Source organism: Cadophora gregata (assembly GCF_030347475.1).
Source record: "Cadophora gregata isolate MNR1 chromosome Unknown scaffold_2, whole genome shotgun sequence".
Taxonomy (NCBI): Eukaryota; Fungi; Ascomycota; class Leotiomycetes; order Helotiales; family Ploettnerulaceae; genus Cadophora; species Cadophora gregata.
This window is the reverse complement of record NW_026695925.1, coordinates 1,841,450-1,856,983: the sequence shown is the minus strand read 5'-3', so window position 1 is coordinate 1,856,983 and position 15,534 is coordinate 1,841,450. Positions and strand designations below refer to the sequence as shown.

Genomic DNA, 15,534 nt, shown 5'->3' with positions numbered 1-15,534 from the left:
TTGGCGAATTATGACAAGGCTGAAATCTTGACCGCTGAGAAGGTGGCACTGTCGCAAAAGTCAAAAGAATTGATGGCAAAACATCTCCGCTGGCTAGACCGCGAGATCAAGACTTTACAGGACAGAGGAGAGATGCCGAACGATCCAGATCTTCCCTCGACCCTCCGACCTCAACCCGCTGTTCGACATGCCGCACGCCCCGATACTGGTGTCGCAACCATGCCTCTAGCCCCGATCAATAACGCTGCAGTGGTCCCACGACAGCGACACCCAAACCAGTACCCACAAGCACCCTTGATCCCACCACATCTGCAGGCTCAACATGCGAATAGCCACACCTCATCATCAGCTCCTGCGACGCCAGCTTCCGTCACACAACAACAGCGAGCCCGCGAATCATCCCTAGGTGCTGCGGCGAGAAAGGGTCCTCGGTTGACAGGCGGCCTGGGACCTCTTCCGCCTAGCAATCTTGCAAACCGCGCTTCTTCGAATGGTCCTGGTACCCCAGGACGAGGCGGTACACCAGCAACAGCTGGAGTCAGAGCTGGAAGTGCCGGTCCACGAGCAACAATAAAGACTGGGGGCCACAAAAAGACAGCACCGCAAGGAAGCAGACAGAGTGGACAACCACGTAAAGCCATCAATAAGAAGTCCAACCTAGGTCGCGTCAAACGAGCAGGCAATAAGAACTCCCCTTCCACGAACGATGACAGCGAGGGAGGTTCCGGGTCCGAAGATGAAGACGACGAGGTCGCCACGCCACCTCGAAGAGATGCCGATGGAGATGACGAAATGGGAGAGCTGGATGATGAAGACGGAGCCGATGACAAGAAATACTGTATCTGCCAGAGCGTCAGTTTCGGCGACATGGTGGCATGCGACAACGAGGCTTGCACATTGGAATGGTTTCACTGGGGCTGCGTAGGTCTCAAAAGCGAGCCGAGCGGAATCTGGATATGCCCTGTCTGCACAGAAAAGGCACGGAAAGCTCAGGGACAGTGAGGTTGTTTGGGCAGGATGGTCTGTTTTAGCGTGGCGTTTGGGATTCAGGGAGGATTTACGAAGCATCTCTTACGAAACACGGGATGCAGCAGCAAGTCCAGGAAGGCTTACGAGTCCTATCTTGCATTATGAATAAAAAACGTTGATTCGATCTTTTGAGTCTAGATATCACATCTCATGGTAGTGTGAAGGCGGAACCATATTAGGCGAACCCCTCATTTTCTGCCGCTTTTACCCCACCAGTCCATCCTGGGACTTTTCGTCTCATCTGTCAGAGGCGATGTAGAAAAATCAACCTCCTTTCAGAGTTGAATTGCGATACAGATAGTCTCTCGGTATAAAGCTTTAAAGAAATGACTGTCCAAGGATTGCCCCAGCTAACTTATCATCCACTATAATATATGAGCCGAAGTTACTCAACCTCTCCGAACGTCCCTAGTTACGTACCTACTTGCCCTCAACAACCAGAACACAATCAAAATTTTAGAGGTCGATCTCCGTGCCGCAAATATGAGAAAATATGAGTACCATCTCGAGAAAACTAATTATTATTGGATCCATGGTTTCACTTCATCGGGATATCGATGGCCCACCTTTGAGTGACGCAACGCAGACATGTTGCACATGAAAATACGGTAGTGAAAACCCCTCCAACGTAACCTAAACATTGATCCAACCACTCACTCTTGGAACCTCTCACGCTCCAGACTCTGCATATAACAATTCTGCTCCTAATCCGAGGTTTATTCGGCTCCCGCCTCCTTCCTTCCGCTAGTACAGCTGTCAACTCCTGTTCGTTCCACTTAACTGGATGATATTGAAGGTCTCTAGATAAAATCTCGAAGTTCATATCCAAGCTTAAAATCCTCCAAATTTCACCACAACGCCCACAATCCCTTCAGAATGCCACCCCTTCTTACCCCCCACGCCCTTGCAAACCTCACCGGTGACCCTCACACTATCATCTCAGTCTCTAACCTGCAAAGCACCCTGCCCCTCGCCACCGACGCCTGGGGCCGCCCCAACATCACGCAACCACTCCTCCTCAGCTCCCGCATCTCTCTCCTCCACCCATTCACAAGCGCCTCATCCAGCGACACCGTCGCCCCCTCCACAGTCCACTACGGCACCCTGTCCAAAGCCATCCTTGCCGCCTGCGCGGAATTCAAGGATCTGTGTGATGATGATGTGTGTCCCGTGCCTATGCATCTAAGGGCTTTGGTGCAATTTGTGCATTTTTACTTGACTGGGAGGGATACGCTACCAAGGTTTCCGTGTCAGGAGAAGGTTGTTGAGGGGCTTTCTGGTAAAAGTCATGGTGATGCTAAGAACGATGCGGAGAACGATGCGGTCATCGAGCCCCTTCTCAAGAATGTGGCGATGAGGCTTTTTGAGTTGGAGATTCTACTACCGAAAGCGTCACTTATGGGTAGTGGAGTCAGTCTGAAGGGGAGCTTTGGGTATGAGGTTGGAAAGGATGGACCAAGTGCCTACTCAATGGTTTTGAGGTTGAAGGAGTTGAGGATTCCGACGGTCGTTGGTGTTAATGCGAATGAGAGGCTGGCGAAGCAGATGGTGTATGTGGATGTGGAGATGCAGAAGTGGGATTGGATGGTTGATGGATATTGTGCTTTGGAGGAGGTGGTGGTTAAAGTAAGTTCTAATTCCTCTCACTCACTCCGTTTTAATCATCTCAGCTTGAGTTGTCTGCATATATCAGCCTCCTTGAGATGGGCATCTTTTTTGTATTGTACAGCTTTTAGGATCTCAGACTAACACACCCACAGAGCACTGAAGAATCCAGCTTCCAAACCCTCGAAGCACTTGCCCAACACCTCATCACCCGCATTATCAAATACATCCTAGTCCCGCACTCATCATTCAAATATCACTCTTCATCCCCCTCATCTCTCACTCTCCCCTCCGATCTCCCCCCCTCTTCTTCAGCCAGCAAGCCTCACAACCACCCCCGCATCAAGATCTCATTGTCGAAACCCACCGCTGTCACATTCGCCAACGCACCGACTGTGGAGATGGCGCTTGATTCTGATCCGGAGAGTGATGAGGTGGTGAGGAGAGTTTGGGAAAGCGCGAAGATAGAAGGGGTCAGGAAAGTGCCGTTTCCGTTGCAAGGCAGGTTGGATGAGTGGATTGAGGGGAAGGATAGGATTTAGAATTTGAAAGTGATAAGAGAAAAAGAGTTTTAGGTACTACATCTAAGCGTAGGTCAGAGGATTAGGGATCGTGCTAGTGTGAAGGAAGTGGAAGTCATCATGCTGGGTATGTCATTCAATCATCGGGAACATCGATTTGGGTTGGAGATATCTCTTAGCTCAAGGGACCTGGCATAATTGAGCTTGTTAAAACATGGCTCGGACAAGATACAGACGCTCGCCTAAATGGGGCATCCGTGTTGTGCAAAGATCGCTCGCGCCAGTCACAAGCATTTCATGTCTCAAGAGCCTTCTCAAGAACCTTCTCACGTCTTGATTCTGATATCGGAATCTAGCTAGATGTATAAGGAGCCTTGAAGACCAGTAAGTATGCACGAATATGACAAGTGATGATCAAGCGGTGCTTCCAACAAAACTCCATGCTATGCCAAGATGACAAATTCTCAAGCTCAAATCCGTATTCACTACCCAAAAGCTTCTTGTTCCAAGATCTCATGATCTCTCAAAGTCTCTCAGGACTCGCAGCACCAGGCATGACCGTCTCCCTGGTATGCTCAGCCTCAATCTCCAATCCCTCTCGTTTTATCTGATACGACCTCACACCAACATATACACAAAGTGCAGTACCAACCGTAAATGCACTTCCAAGCAAGATCAAATTCACAGGCACCGGGTTCCCATCAAAAACTTTGTGGAGCAAAGCATCAAGCCCACTTTGGCTGAAGTTGAAGAGGCCAGCAAGACAAATGATGAGGCCGTAAACAGTACCGAAGGTACGGAATCCGAAGACTTTTGCGGCAAAGTCGGAAACGGTGGTGTAGTAGAAAGGGCGGTAAAGGACGAAGAGTGAGACGTTGGCGTAAGCTGCCCAGGAGTAAGGGAGGCAGCCTAGGACGCCGATCGTGGTTGCAATGGTGACAAGTGCGGAGAGGACGAACGTGGTGCTGGTATTGTCAAGAACGAGGCCGATGAATGGGATTGAGAGGATACCGCCGAGAGGGAGCGCTACATCGAAATATGTGTTTATCTCCACGGCTTTTTGGTAGGATCCGAGGATGTATTCGTATTGCGGACGAATTGTGGCGACGAAATAGTTGATACGGGTCATTTGAATCATGGTGAAAAGCGTGATTAGGATAAACCATGGAGACAAAACTTGCTGTAGAACGGTCTTGTTATGCATAGCTCCCCAAACACCAGAGATCTTGTTCTTGTGCTCTTCCTGCTTGAGATGCTTGGCACCTGACTTTGAACCGATAAGATCGGTGATCTCTGAAACGACCGACTGTCGATGTTGACGACGTTCCTCGCGTAGGAGAGCCGTGTTTTCGTCGACTTGATCTTCGAATACATCGTCTGTATCCTCCACCTCCTTGACCAACTCTCCAACAGTTTTATAAGATGCCTTTGGCATAAGAAACAGCTGAACAATCAGAATAAACGCAGGTACCACCAGGTATGCTAGAAAGAACTTCTTCGGCCAGAAAGTGCCATCGCTCCACTGATATAATATGCGATAAAGGAGGAAAATCGCACTAGATGAATCGAATGCTCCGGTGAGCAAAGCCAAAATAAGGCCCGAGTGTTTGGGAAATGCATTCGACAATTGAAACGAAGAGATGAAGACAAATGGTCCACCAAGAGCCAAAAAAAGATAACCGGGTATGTAACCATCAAAGGGCAATTGCCATGCGAATGCAAAAAGAACAGCACCAATTGCAAGCAGAAAGCTTCCTATCAGTCCGCATATTCTTGGACCGAAAGTGTCCAGAATAGCTCCTATGGGGAGAGCTGCCACATTGGTCCCTACTGCCGCAACAGTAAACATCAGATTAAGATGTAATTCCTGAGCATAACAAGTCCTGGCTCCCCGGTCGATTTCGTCTTTTGTACATAGGTCCCGATATACTTCTTCGCGAATAAGGACAGGCTTGAGGGCTGCGTAGCCAAACACGATACCGGCGGCAAACAAACAGTAGACGATAGCAATAAAGATTTGCACTAATTGATCCCATGAGTCAGTGATGGACTCCCAACGTCGGGGAGGAAGCAGCAAGAAACATTGTGAACGGAACCTCCAAATTTGGATTTCAAAGAGAACTTACGAATTCTGGTTGATCGCGGAACCTCAAAGGCTCCGATAGGATGTACATGTTCCGCCAAAGCAGGCGGCGGATCCCAAGCTCCAGGAAGAGGGCTGAACGAGAGTTTGCGATCTCTCGATGACGGCGATCCTCCATCCGACAGAGACCGACCTCGCTCTGGGTAAAGCGAAAGGGACTCGAATGAAGAAACTCTCTGCGACAACGACATAACTGCTTGACCTCCAAAACAACTTCTTCGATGCAGGACCTGACTCCTGAATCCTTTATATATACTCTGTCACTCCTCCTCGCGCCCCTCGGGCCCCTCGGAGCGGCGGTGCTTCTCGCAGAGGGATCAAAATGAGCAAGTGACCTGTGGAGAAAAAAAGCTTGGGCACTACTGTATGGCGGGGTAGGTGGTTTAATGGCGTCAGCGGTTAAGGGATCGCTGCCAATTGACTCTTTGCAAAAATGGGCAGCTGGTACACGAAAACGGGACAACCGACGAAAGCCTGAGATGAGATGAGGTGAGATGAGATGAGAAAAAGTAAAAAAAGAATCGATGGGATCGTCTGTCTATATATGTGCAGCTAACACCAGGCCCTCTGTCCAGAGATAAGTGATTATTGATAACAATGGAAAGTAACTACAGTAAGTGTTGAAAGAAACAGCGGGGCGGCTGGCGGGAAGAGATAGAGGCGTCCGCACTACTGTAGCGGGGTCCGGTTATGCGATCCCTGTCTCGTGCAGAGCACCAGCGACTGCAGTGCAGTACAGTAGCGTCTGCTGAACGCTGCGAAGAGAATTCGATACGATAGGCGGGCCGCGGGCGCCATCAGATTTTTACTCGCAGCCTCTTCAACAGTGACAGCTTGGCTGGCATATTCTCTTCTCGGTGTCCTCCGTTAATTTTGAGGATATAGTTGGTGGATGAATGGTTCCTTGTTATTAGTGATATCCGCTGGGTCTAGATTTCGAGGTTCCATTCAGGTCTTTCAAGGTTTTTGAGCGTGTAATGACACTACAAATTCTTTCTTTTGACAGGAACTAGTTGTCCCTTCATCGCTAAGCGAGGTTCATTGTTTTGCTCCTTTGGAGTTCCTTCTCTTGCCAAGTAGATGTATGTAGTTGTAGGATTTATGAAACTTGATTTCCAATCTTTTCCATGAAGATATTCTCAGAATGTGGTGGTCAAGTCGGCGCATCGTGTAGTGCCATGCCGAGTTCTTTTTTGACTCATGGATGATCTGAATTGTATACAGAGTTACAAATATTTATCAGGTCCTGAGCGCACACGCCTTTGGAAATCTCTTCATTCTTTACAATGTACTCAGTTTCCGGTATCACCTATCATCGGTAAGTCTTCCATCCAATCTATACCTCTCTAATACTGACTCAGTAATACACACATCTTGACTACACCATGCCCTTTGCTCTCATCCTCTTTACCCCGGTCGATATACTTTGCACCAAATCCCTAGTACTTTAAAATGCTGCTGGGCGACATGGGCGAGCCGCCTAACCAGGAATCTCGTGATCGGCGCAATCCTAACCTTTAACAGTTTCATGTGCCATGAAGTACATTTACTTTCTGCAGATATCTGGTGTTCTGGAAAATGATCACTATGTGTTGGACAATGATTGAGTGGGGGCTGATTGGTGCTACACTGCTGCTCGTTGTTTCTCTCGCAATGTGTTCTTTTACTTAACGAATCGAGGTCTGAGGAGCTATCAAGACTTCAGTACGAACGTAGACCATGAACTAGAGCATGGTTGGTGCTTCATTATCTATTGATTTCTCTACGGTACTACGATATATCATACAGAGCATTGATAGACTACCTTTGGGCTGTGTACGTGGTAATACAGTGAATGCAAGAATGATACCCGAGAGGACTAATGTGCGTCACAAGTAAAGAATGAGGACTTGCAAACTTATATGGTACCATCAAACCCCTGGCCGATATTTTCGCCCATGTCGCCCATCATTCCGCTGAAGAAGTTGTTTTCGCCGCCAAACAAATTACCAAACTCTCCAACGCCAAGAGTCATGCCCATAGCCTGCTCCAAACCATCGCCCATTGCATAGTTGCTGAAATCCATACCGACGAGGTTTGGGTCAATCAAACCTCCGTAGCCTAGGGCCATGGAGGCTTGGGGCATGTTTCCATAGCCACCGAACTGCATCTGTTGCCATTCATTAGATGGAGTGAAGTTGCTGATGCTGCCAGAACGAGTCTGAGCTCCAGAATTGCCAGTTGCGACCTCGCTGAGAAGTTGGAGAGGTGTGTTGGATGGACTGTAGCTGGATTGAGGACGTTGTCCGTTAGGAATGCTACCAGGCACAGCTTGCGCTTCGGAAGACATATCTGGAGCAGCCGTGCTAGCCCCGTTCAAAGTTCCTCCCTTCTCCTCGCGTTGACGGTGGAACCAGGTTTTGAGCATAAGCAGAACCATGAGGAATTTTGCAGAGGGTCTGGATTTCTCGTCCTTGGCAGACTTTCTGAAGAGGTCGACCAAACCATCCAAGTATTGCTCAACCTTCATATTGTCTTTATCAATCACCTTGCCGAAATGACTACCTGGAGTAGCTGCTGCAAAGTACATTTTGATGAGCACCACAACAGCGTAGGCGACCCGAACAAAGCTTGCCACTGGAAGACAGCGGATGACATCGACGTCGAATTGCAAGAAGTTATTGAAGATTCCATCGATTGACTTCAAGCAGATAGACAGTGCTGCAATATGAGCACCAGTCAGAGTCATCTGCTCAGCATTTGCGGCAGAATCTCGAAGGAGGGCATCTGTAAATGGTGGCTTGAACTCCTCGACATTGTGGTCAACATGCATGGCAACCTCGTGCATATAGAGATTGATAACGTGCTCGGTTACCTGCAAGCCAGCTACACAAGGGTGAGAAGTATGTTCGCAATAACATGCAGCGGATGACTTACGGGAATTGGACTCTTGAGGGATTTGGCTGGCCCACTTTTCTAATTCGATCTCAAATCCTTTCAAGGCGTATTGGACCTTAGGGTCAGAGATATTCACGGTAGCACTTGGGTCATCCATGGAGAATTGAGTACCAATATCCTCTGCGATATGCTGACTACGAATCCAGTGGCAGAAACCCTTATCTGAAGGAAGGGCATCTGGTGAGGTCTCCAGGAAATCAATGCAATCTTCCATGAAGGATGTCCAGCGGATCAAGTTCGGTCGACGGAGGCCCATAGATGCGTTGCAGCAAAGAAAGTAGCAAGCAAGCCAAGTACGTCTTGATTCAGCACTCTCAGCATCTGGGAAGGGAGTTCTGCGCCAGGGATTATCTCTGAATAGGCCAGCACCTTTAGTCTTCTGCAATTTGCTCTTCTTGTTCATGCCGATGTCAATAGCCATGACAGAAGCAATATGAATCAATTGATAGAACTTCAGTTCCTCAAAATGCTCTGGTGGCCAATACCAAAGGCATGATATGATCAAAGCTTGGATCAACTCGATCGTTTTGTCTCCATTACAAATGATCCGCTCTGCGTAGATGCTCATGACTTCCTTTGTCAATGTTCGTTGTAGGTCCGGGTATAATGAACCTGCACCAGCACTAAGGATGGCCAAGAAGAGGATGGGTTTGGTCTTCCGAATTTCTGCTGCGGTTGTACCTTCAGGAAAGACAACAGCAGGCATATGGGGAGCCATGTTCTTGACATAATGATTGAATATCACGGAAGCAGTCTCGGCTGTTGTGAGGCCTCTATCAATGATGTCCATATACTCATGAGCGGGTGCTGACTTCTGAGCTTCAGGATTTGTTGTTTGAAAGAATCCAGTTACTTCAGCCTGCTTCTGTATGCCGGTCGAAGCTGGTGTTGAGGACTCTGAAGTTCCCAAATGAGCATCGAGCTTTCTCTTCTGACCGGCAACAACCATTGGTGGCGCGGATGATTTTCTGTCGCCTTCAGGCGCTCTCGGATATTGCCATTCATCTGCGCGGACTTCTGAACGGGTCTGGGTATATGGTGTCGAATATCCTCCGCTGGTAACCTGTTGATATGGGTTGTGTGGAGCTTGACTTTGCATTCCATTGTCGAGGCTTTGAGCAGCGACCGCAGTAGCAATGGCAGTGCCAGCTCCTTGAGCCTGAAGAGTAGCTGTCAAAGCATTGATCTTTTTCTCCAGCTCCGCGACCCGACTATCAGTCTTCTTTTGACGCTTCCGACTGGGAACAGTAATGACGCACTGGCGATTGGCCTTCGCACATCTCTTACATGGTGCGTCGGGATTATTGAAGTTGGGTTCGCAGCGAACTTTCAGACCTCGACAGGCTTCGCAGGCTCGCGATCTCTTTGGATCGTTCGCATCGTTACCACCGTCTTGTGAGCCACTTCCACCACTATGGCCGAGGTTTCCTCCGGCGGACGGCGGAGTGTTGAAAGTCGTCGATGTTTGGTAGGGAGAGGCGGCGGCTGGTGAGCGGGAAGGGTTTGGGGCAAGGGGTGTATGCAATGTCGAGCCTGCCTGCTGCTGATGGCCGTAGGTGCTTGCACTTGCGTTTGGGTTTGCGTTCGCATCTCGCAGTCTCGGATCGAGGCTCTGGAGATTGTTGTCCATCATGTCCGTCCAGTCCAGTCCAATCCAGGTCGTCGGTGTGCGGCCGTCGAGTATCGGGACGGAGGTTATTTTGTTCAGGTTGGCCGCGCTCGCGAACTCCTCACAAGAGGTGGTGGCGCGCCGACGAACATGTCTGTGCACGGTGGACAGCTCAGGAGCTCCCCTGCCCACTACCTGGGACCTTCCAGTGCTGCTTCACGATGCAGGCATATTCTCGTAGAAGCTCAATTATAAAGTTGTTGTATAATCAGAAAAAGGAGAGTTCATTTTGGAGTAGGAAAGAATTACCCTACTTTGTCAGTTCTCACTTCCCAGTTCTGATTAGAACTCCTGTATCTACCTGCTGGGATGGTTGACGTTATCACTTGAAGATTGACTGAACTAGCAACCCCCGGATTGTCCAAAGGAAGAATTCACAGACACTTTTCAATGTTCCCTTAACAACCTTGACGTATAAACACCGGCGACATAATTCTAAACCATTGTTTACTCAAGGGCAAATAGCCATTCCAGCTCCAAGATGACAATGGATCTCGACTTGCCCTTTTCGGACTGGCATGCTCTGCCATCCAAAAAGGAATGGGACAGTATTATCCTTTCCGGCTTTACTTCAGAAAGTCCTACAAAATAAGAAGCTAGAGGGTCTCATACTTGAACCAATTAAAAGGACCTGGTGTTGAGAGCATTTCTGGAAGCCAGGCTTGTTGGTTATGAGCAAGTTGACGAGGCGTTGTCATGCTGCCAAGTAGAATACTCATCGTTCTGCGAGTGAGCCATGATTTCTCGAAAAGTATTCCAGAAGCCCTGACAATGCTTTAAGCCTCTTTTACGCTCCACTAATTCCAGCGAGTCTTTGTAGGCGGTGATATGATACGGATATCATAAAGCCAGGCACTTGGGAAGTTCGTCTCATAATGGTCAGCACCATTCGTCCGACTGGCTCATAGTATTGGAAGTATTATAACGCATCAGTGTAATCCAAACACCAGCCTATTTGCTTTGCAAGAGGTAGATTTGAGAGATTTCAAAGCTCTGAAGTTCCGAAACCGCTCGAGGACTTTGAGCACCTGTTTATTTTCTTATCGGCCGCCAAGCGAGACCCCTGATATTTTTGATAAGGCGGGACGGCTAGGCTACCGACGGGAAGTCAAAATAACTCGAGCCTTGTCTCATCGATCGCGTGCTGTCAACAGTCTTGCAGCTCCCTTCCATACCCCATCCCAAATGTCTACGGGACCTCTGTCTATAACTGATATACTTGCCATCTGCTCCTTTCTTGATTAAAAGTCTGGGGATCCGCCCCGCCCTTGACACCACTGTAGCTTACAAACAACCACCCTGCGGCGGTATATTGCCCCTCGCACATGGACGGAGAGATGCAGGATAATTGAGTTAAAGCCTGTGCAAACTGGCATAGGTAGGTTTATTTCCTCCCTATGCACATTCATATAGCAATGCTGATAGCATCTAGCATGTGTCATTCCCCTACGGCTCCTTGAGCTTACGCACCAGCTCTCCCGCCGCCGGTTTTGCTCTCCACCAGAACGATCAATCGAAGCAATCCTATCAACCTAAGCGAAGCAAATGCGCATGATACAAGACTTTAGATACCGAGATATAACTTCCACTGGAATACTCTTCGAATTGAGAATCGCTGCTTTCCATTACCGGGACGAAATCCAAGACCTGCGCAACTGTCGAATTGCATCCTGCCTGACATCCCAGATCTTGCAAGCTTCTCCGGTTTGGAAACATACACCTAATTAGGGGTTTTAATACTGCCGATATAAGCTCAAGATGGATCCCGGAACTGTGTCCGCTGGCGCTTCGACTCCAAATAGTGTCTTAAATGATCGACCTCTTCCTCCACTCCCGAGTTTAGATGCAGATAGTGTGGCAAGTGGAGAGACGCCAGGAGAATATTCTGTCGGTCCTCAACAGAGATATGGAGATGTTGATACCGAAGCTATTGCTGGTAAGAGGTCAACTCTGAATTCGGAAGGCAATCAGCAAGATTCAGAACATGGGGCTCGCTCATCAGCGGACCTACCTGCTGGGCTCAAAAGATTATCATTAGGGGTGGCCGGAGCTTCTCCATATGATGGCCCTGGCTCTGAGGGCAACTCACAAGGTGTGGACGAATTCACGTCTAGAACTAACTACGTTTCTGGAGAGGACGGATCCTCAACCGTGGAGAATCAGGCGAGAACATCGGTTCGCCCAGCCAGACCTGCTCAGACACCTCCTATTGTTCGCAGTGGCGACCGAGTACCTAGATCTACTCGCAACACTCTTCACAGTGAGAATGCATCAGGATCAGACTCGGCAGGACATTCAGCCCTCCGTCGGGATACAGTTAGCCGGACTAGAAGCCGACATCACACCCTTGATGGCGGTCAGAGTACGGATCAGACCCAGTTCACTATCCCTAAATGGCAGCCGGATGCAACTGTCACGTTGTGTCCAATTTGCAGAACACAATTCAGTAAGATTCTTTCTGTGATTTGTAGATATTCACTATCAGTGACTGACCAGATGAATAGGCTTCTTCGTGAGGAAGCACCATTGCAGGTACACGTTCCACATTATTGCCTACCGAGATATCTATCTACCTATCATGGAATACTACTTACTGACTTTCGTAGAAAATGCGGGCGTGTAGTTTGTGGAAGCTGTTCACCTCATAGAATCACAATCCCTTACCAATACATTGTCCAGCCACCGACGCAGGAAGCTCCCCCTGCTCCGCCTGCTCCGCCTACTCGGCCAAGGCTTGATCCTGTACGTACTGAAAGTTCGCCAATGGTTGAGAATCTTGGTGGAGGAGAGCGAGTGCGACTTTGCAATCCTTGCGTACCTGATCCGAATATCGCTCCTCCACAGGTTCCTGAATCGACAACCAGCCAGCCTAGACTCGCTCAACAAGGCCATACCCGCTCTGTGAGTAGTGTTGTAACTTCGACTCAATCGAGAAATACCGGTCACACTCTGTCAACCTCGTCGCATTACTCACAGAGAAGGCCACGGGATATTATGAATTCCTACAACACGAGTACCTCTTCGTACTCAGAGAGAAATACTCGCTTGGGGCCTGAAGACTTGCAAAGTCGATCTCGAAGCAGCACGGTAGTTCCTATTTTGTTCATAACTCTGTCAATTTCTGACTGTCTCCCAGGTCGGTACCAATCGAGACCCATCTAGCATGGTAAGAAACTCCTGGATAACTTGCTGTAACTTTACTAATGAATGCAGGGGAATGCTTCGTCTCCTCTTGGCCAGTGGACAGCACAACAAGGTCGCTCCGAGCAACCTCGGATACCGTCAAGCCGGCCATCTCCTACACCTCGTCGTGTCATCAAAGAAGAAGACGAATGCTGGATCTGCCACAAGGAACTGCCGTCACGAAATCTCGACAACTGGGAAACCATACGAGCTGAGCACGTAAACAACTGCCTTACCCTCGCCATGCAGGGTCCCTCAGCATCAACATCTCCCTCTCCTCCTCCAGCTCCAGCTCCGATCACCATCCCAACTCAGTCACCTCGGAACGTACAAATGCCAAGTAGTCAAGCAGAGAGCTCACGCACAGCGCGAGTCACACCTATAATCGCCCCTCCCATCGCCAATACACCTGAAGCGCGCATGGCAGCTCGAGAACGGGCTCATGCAGCTGTAGTCCTCGCATCCAGTAGCACCAGTCCGGTCCGACGAAGTGGTGTATTCCCCTACAAAGCGACAGAAAAAGACTGTATAGATGACGCTGAATGCACAATCTGTCTGGAAGAATTTGAAGTAGGAGAGGATATGGGCAGGTTAGAGTGTTTTTGTCGTTTCCATCTGAAGTGTATCCGCGAGTGGTTCGTCAATCGACCTGGGCAATGCCCGGTCCATCAGCATGGAGCTGGATACTAGCATTCTGCTTCTTATTTGGTCACATCTTGTTTTCGTCTCATTGCATATCGGCGCTTAGTTGGATTTTGGGGCCGGATTTTGGGGCCGGATTTTGGAGGAAGAAGTCTGTTATCATTTGCGGGAGTCTGTTCACTTGCTGTGGCTTTGAAGTTCTGCGTTTTTTCTTGCATATGCATTCGCTCGATACCACCATCTTTTTAAGCTCATCTCGATTAGACTACTACTGCTACGAACAAGCAATTAAATTCCCACCTCAAATTACTCCTTCCCTCCCAGTCTCTTCCAAAACAAGTAAATTCCTTGATCAAGGTTCGTAGGCTTGACCCCAATTCTCGATGGATGGAGGACAACCCCGCGGCGGGGTATCGAGACAAGTTCAACGTGAGGCGGGCAACTCTAACCGAGCCCAGCAACGGTGCGGTCAATCTGCATCCGCCAAATGCACGTATACGAGCGGCATGCACAATCCGTCCTATCCAGCACCGGAACGTTTTCATGCCGAAGAGATTCGACGTGCAACAAAACCACCTCGAAGAACTTTTATTGGATTTGTTTGGTTGCTCTGGTGGTGAGTGATCACGGTGGTGGTTAGAATGCGGAGTAAGCTGATTGTGCAAGGGGTGGCCGGGCGAGAAGTGTTGGATGAGAGGGAGGAGTGAGGGGATGGATGATGGTGCCCGCTATGGGAGGTATGGGGGAATTGTTTGGGGACAGGGTCTTCTTCCTGCTTGGAGTGTCCTTTTCTAGGTAGGGCTGAGATTAGTGGAGTGCAGTGCGGTCTCGTTGTGGTAAGAGGGACGAATTTTGAGCGTCTTGACCTATATGTTTTAAGGCTGGGGTACAAAAAGTACGGTACTGAAGATGCTCTCTTCCAAAATACTCGTCCCTTTGCCCAAGGACCGGATTCATTTCATAAAGTAAGTACATCTTCGGCAGTAACTGCCTTCGACAATATAGAGAACACTGATTTTCTTCCTGCCGTCAAGCCTTTCCCATAAGATACAAAGATACTAGGCTTTGTACTATAGTAGTCGGAACTACTTGGACATAAACTTCGAGGGCGAACATCGAGCATGTCGGTAACCATATCTGAATTGGGCTGTTACAGCGATATCTGCGGGAAGAAACCCTTTATCAACCGTGGAATGTCCTCTCACTCAATTTGAGGATTAGAAGACAATGGCAAGAGTCGGACTCCGTTATGAAATTTGGAGATGTAAATGTCAATCTTGAATGATGTGCAAAATGAGAAACAAGAAGCCAACACCATCCAGTCACTCCACTCTTTACTGAGAGATACTTTGACAATCCCAAAGTTGCAATAATCGCTTAAGTGAATTACATTCATGCCCTTTAGAAAGAAGACATGCGAAAAGCAAGCATCGTGTAGATAGTCGAAAGCTCGCAGCAACCTCGTAGGTACTCGCTATGTGGAAGTTCCTATCAGTAATATCCAGATCCGATCGCCCAAAAATAGGAGAGGGCAAGAAGGCTGGGAATCAGATGAAATGATTGTTGATCACGTGACTAGAGAACATTCCGATGCCATCCCAAAACCGAAGATTCTTGCATACAAATTGCCACATTGGGAAAATCGCTAGATGCATTGATCCCTCTCGGATCCTCTGGCCGGATCACTAAGCCAAGATATTGCTTACAGTCCCTCTGCATCACAGTGGCTGTCACGACTGGGCATCAATCTCCATGATGATCAGAGAACAACCCCCACGTGCACAAGTTTCAGGGTATTGCTGGGC

General features: G+C 48.7%; 4 protein-coding genes across 5 annotated transcripts; 2 read left to right on the top strand and 2 right to left on the bottom strand.

Moving 5' to 3' along the window:
* Window positions 1-1,905: 1,905 nt before the first annotated feature.
* ONS95_007902 (uncharacterized protein) lies at window positions 1,906-3,176 on the top strand (the record flags this gene model as incomplete). Its single annotated transcript, XM_058501427.1, has 2 exons — window positions 1,906-2,655; window positions 2,790-3,176. The coding sequence occupies 2 exons, from the start codon at window positions 1,906-1,908 to the stop codon at window positions 3,174-3,176; spliced, it is 1,137 nt and encodes a 378-aa protein (XP_058362746.1).
* A 502-nt stretch (window positions 3,177-3,678) lies between these two features.
* Window positions 3,679-5,489, bottom strand: ONS95_007901 (uncharacterized protein; the record flags this gene model as incomplete). Its single annotated transcript, XM_058501426.1, has 2 exons — window positions 3,679-5,177; window positions 5,282-5,489. 2 exons carry the CDS (start codon window positions 5,487-5,489, stop codon window positions 3,679-3,681), a joined length of 1,707 nt encoding a protein of 568 aa, XP_058362745.1.
* Window positions 5,490-7,195: 1,706 nt separating this feature from the next.
* ONS95_007900 (uncharacterized protein) lies at window positions 7,196-9,868 on the bottom strand (the record flags this gene model as incomplete). The annotated part of the gene is made up of 2 exons (XM_058501425.1): window positions 7,196-8,163; window positions 8,215-9,868. The coding sequence occupies 2 exons, from the start codon at window positions 9,866-9,868 to the stop codon at window positions 7,196-7,198; spliced, it is 2,622 nt and encodes an 873-aa protein (XP_058362744.1).
* Window positions 9,869-11,028: 1,160 nt separating this feature from the next.
* On the top strand, window positions 11,029-15,256 carry ONS95_007899 (uncharacterized protein). 2 transcript variants are annotated; one of them, XM_058501424.1, is made up of 7 exons: window positions 11,029-11,282; window positions 11,337-12,350; window positions 12,409-12,436; window positions 12,511-12,991; window positions 13,041-13,070; window positions 13,118-14,694; window positions 14,764-15,256. In XM_058501424.1, the coding sequence occupies exons 2-6, from the start codon at window positions 11,663-11,665 to the stop codon at window positions 13,775-13,777; spliced, it is 1,887 nt and encodes a 628-aa protein (XP_058362743.1). In that variant the 5' UTR covers window positions 11,029-11,282; window positions 11,337-11,662; the 3' UTR covers window positions 13,778-14,694; window positions 14,764-15,256. The 2 variants fall into 2 exon arrangements, with proteins under 2 accessions (XP_058362743.1, XP_058362742.1); XM_058501423.1 differs by lacking the exon at window positions 14,764-15,256 and having other exon boundaries at window positions 12,409-12,991; window positions 13,118-14,037.
* Window positions 15,257-15,534: the final 278 nt, after the last annotated feature.

Coding starts and splice junctions, on each gene's coding strand:
- ONS95_007899 (XM_058501424.1), top strand. CDS start 11,663: ATGGATCCCGGAACTGTGTCCGCTGGCGCTTCGACTCCAAATAGTGTC. Junction 12,437..12,510: donor GTGAGGAAGCACCATTGCAG/GTACACGTTCCA, acceptor TGACTTTCGTAG/AAAATGCGGGCGTGTAGTTT. Junction 13,071..13,117: donor ATCGAGACCCATCTAGCATG/GTAAGAAACTCC, acceptor TAATGAATGCAG/GGGAATGCTTCGTCTCCTCT.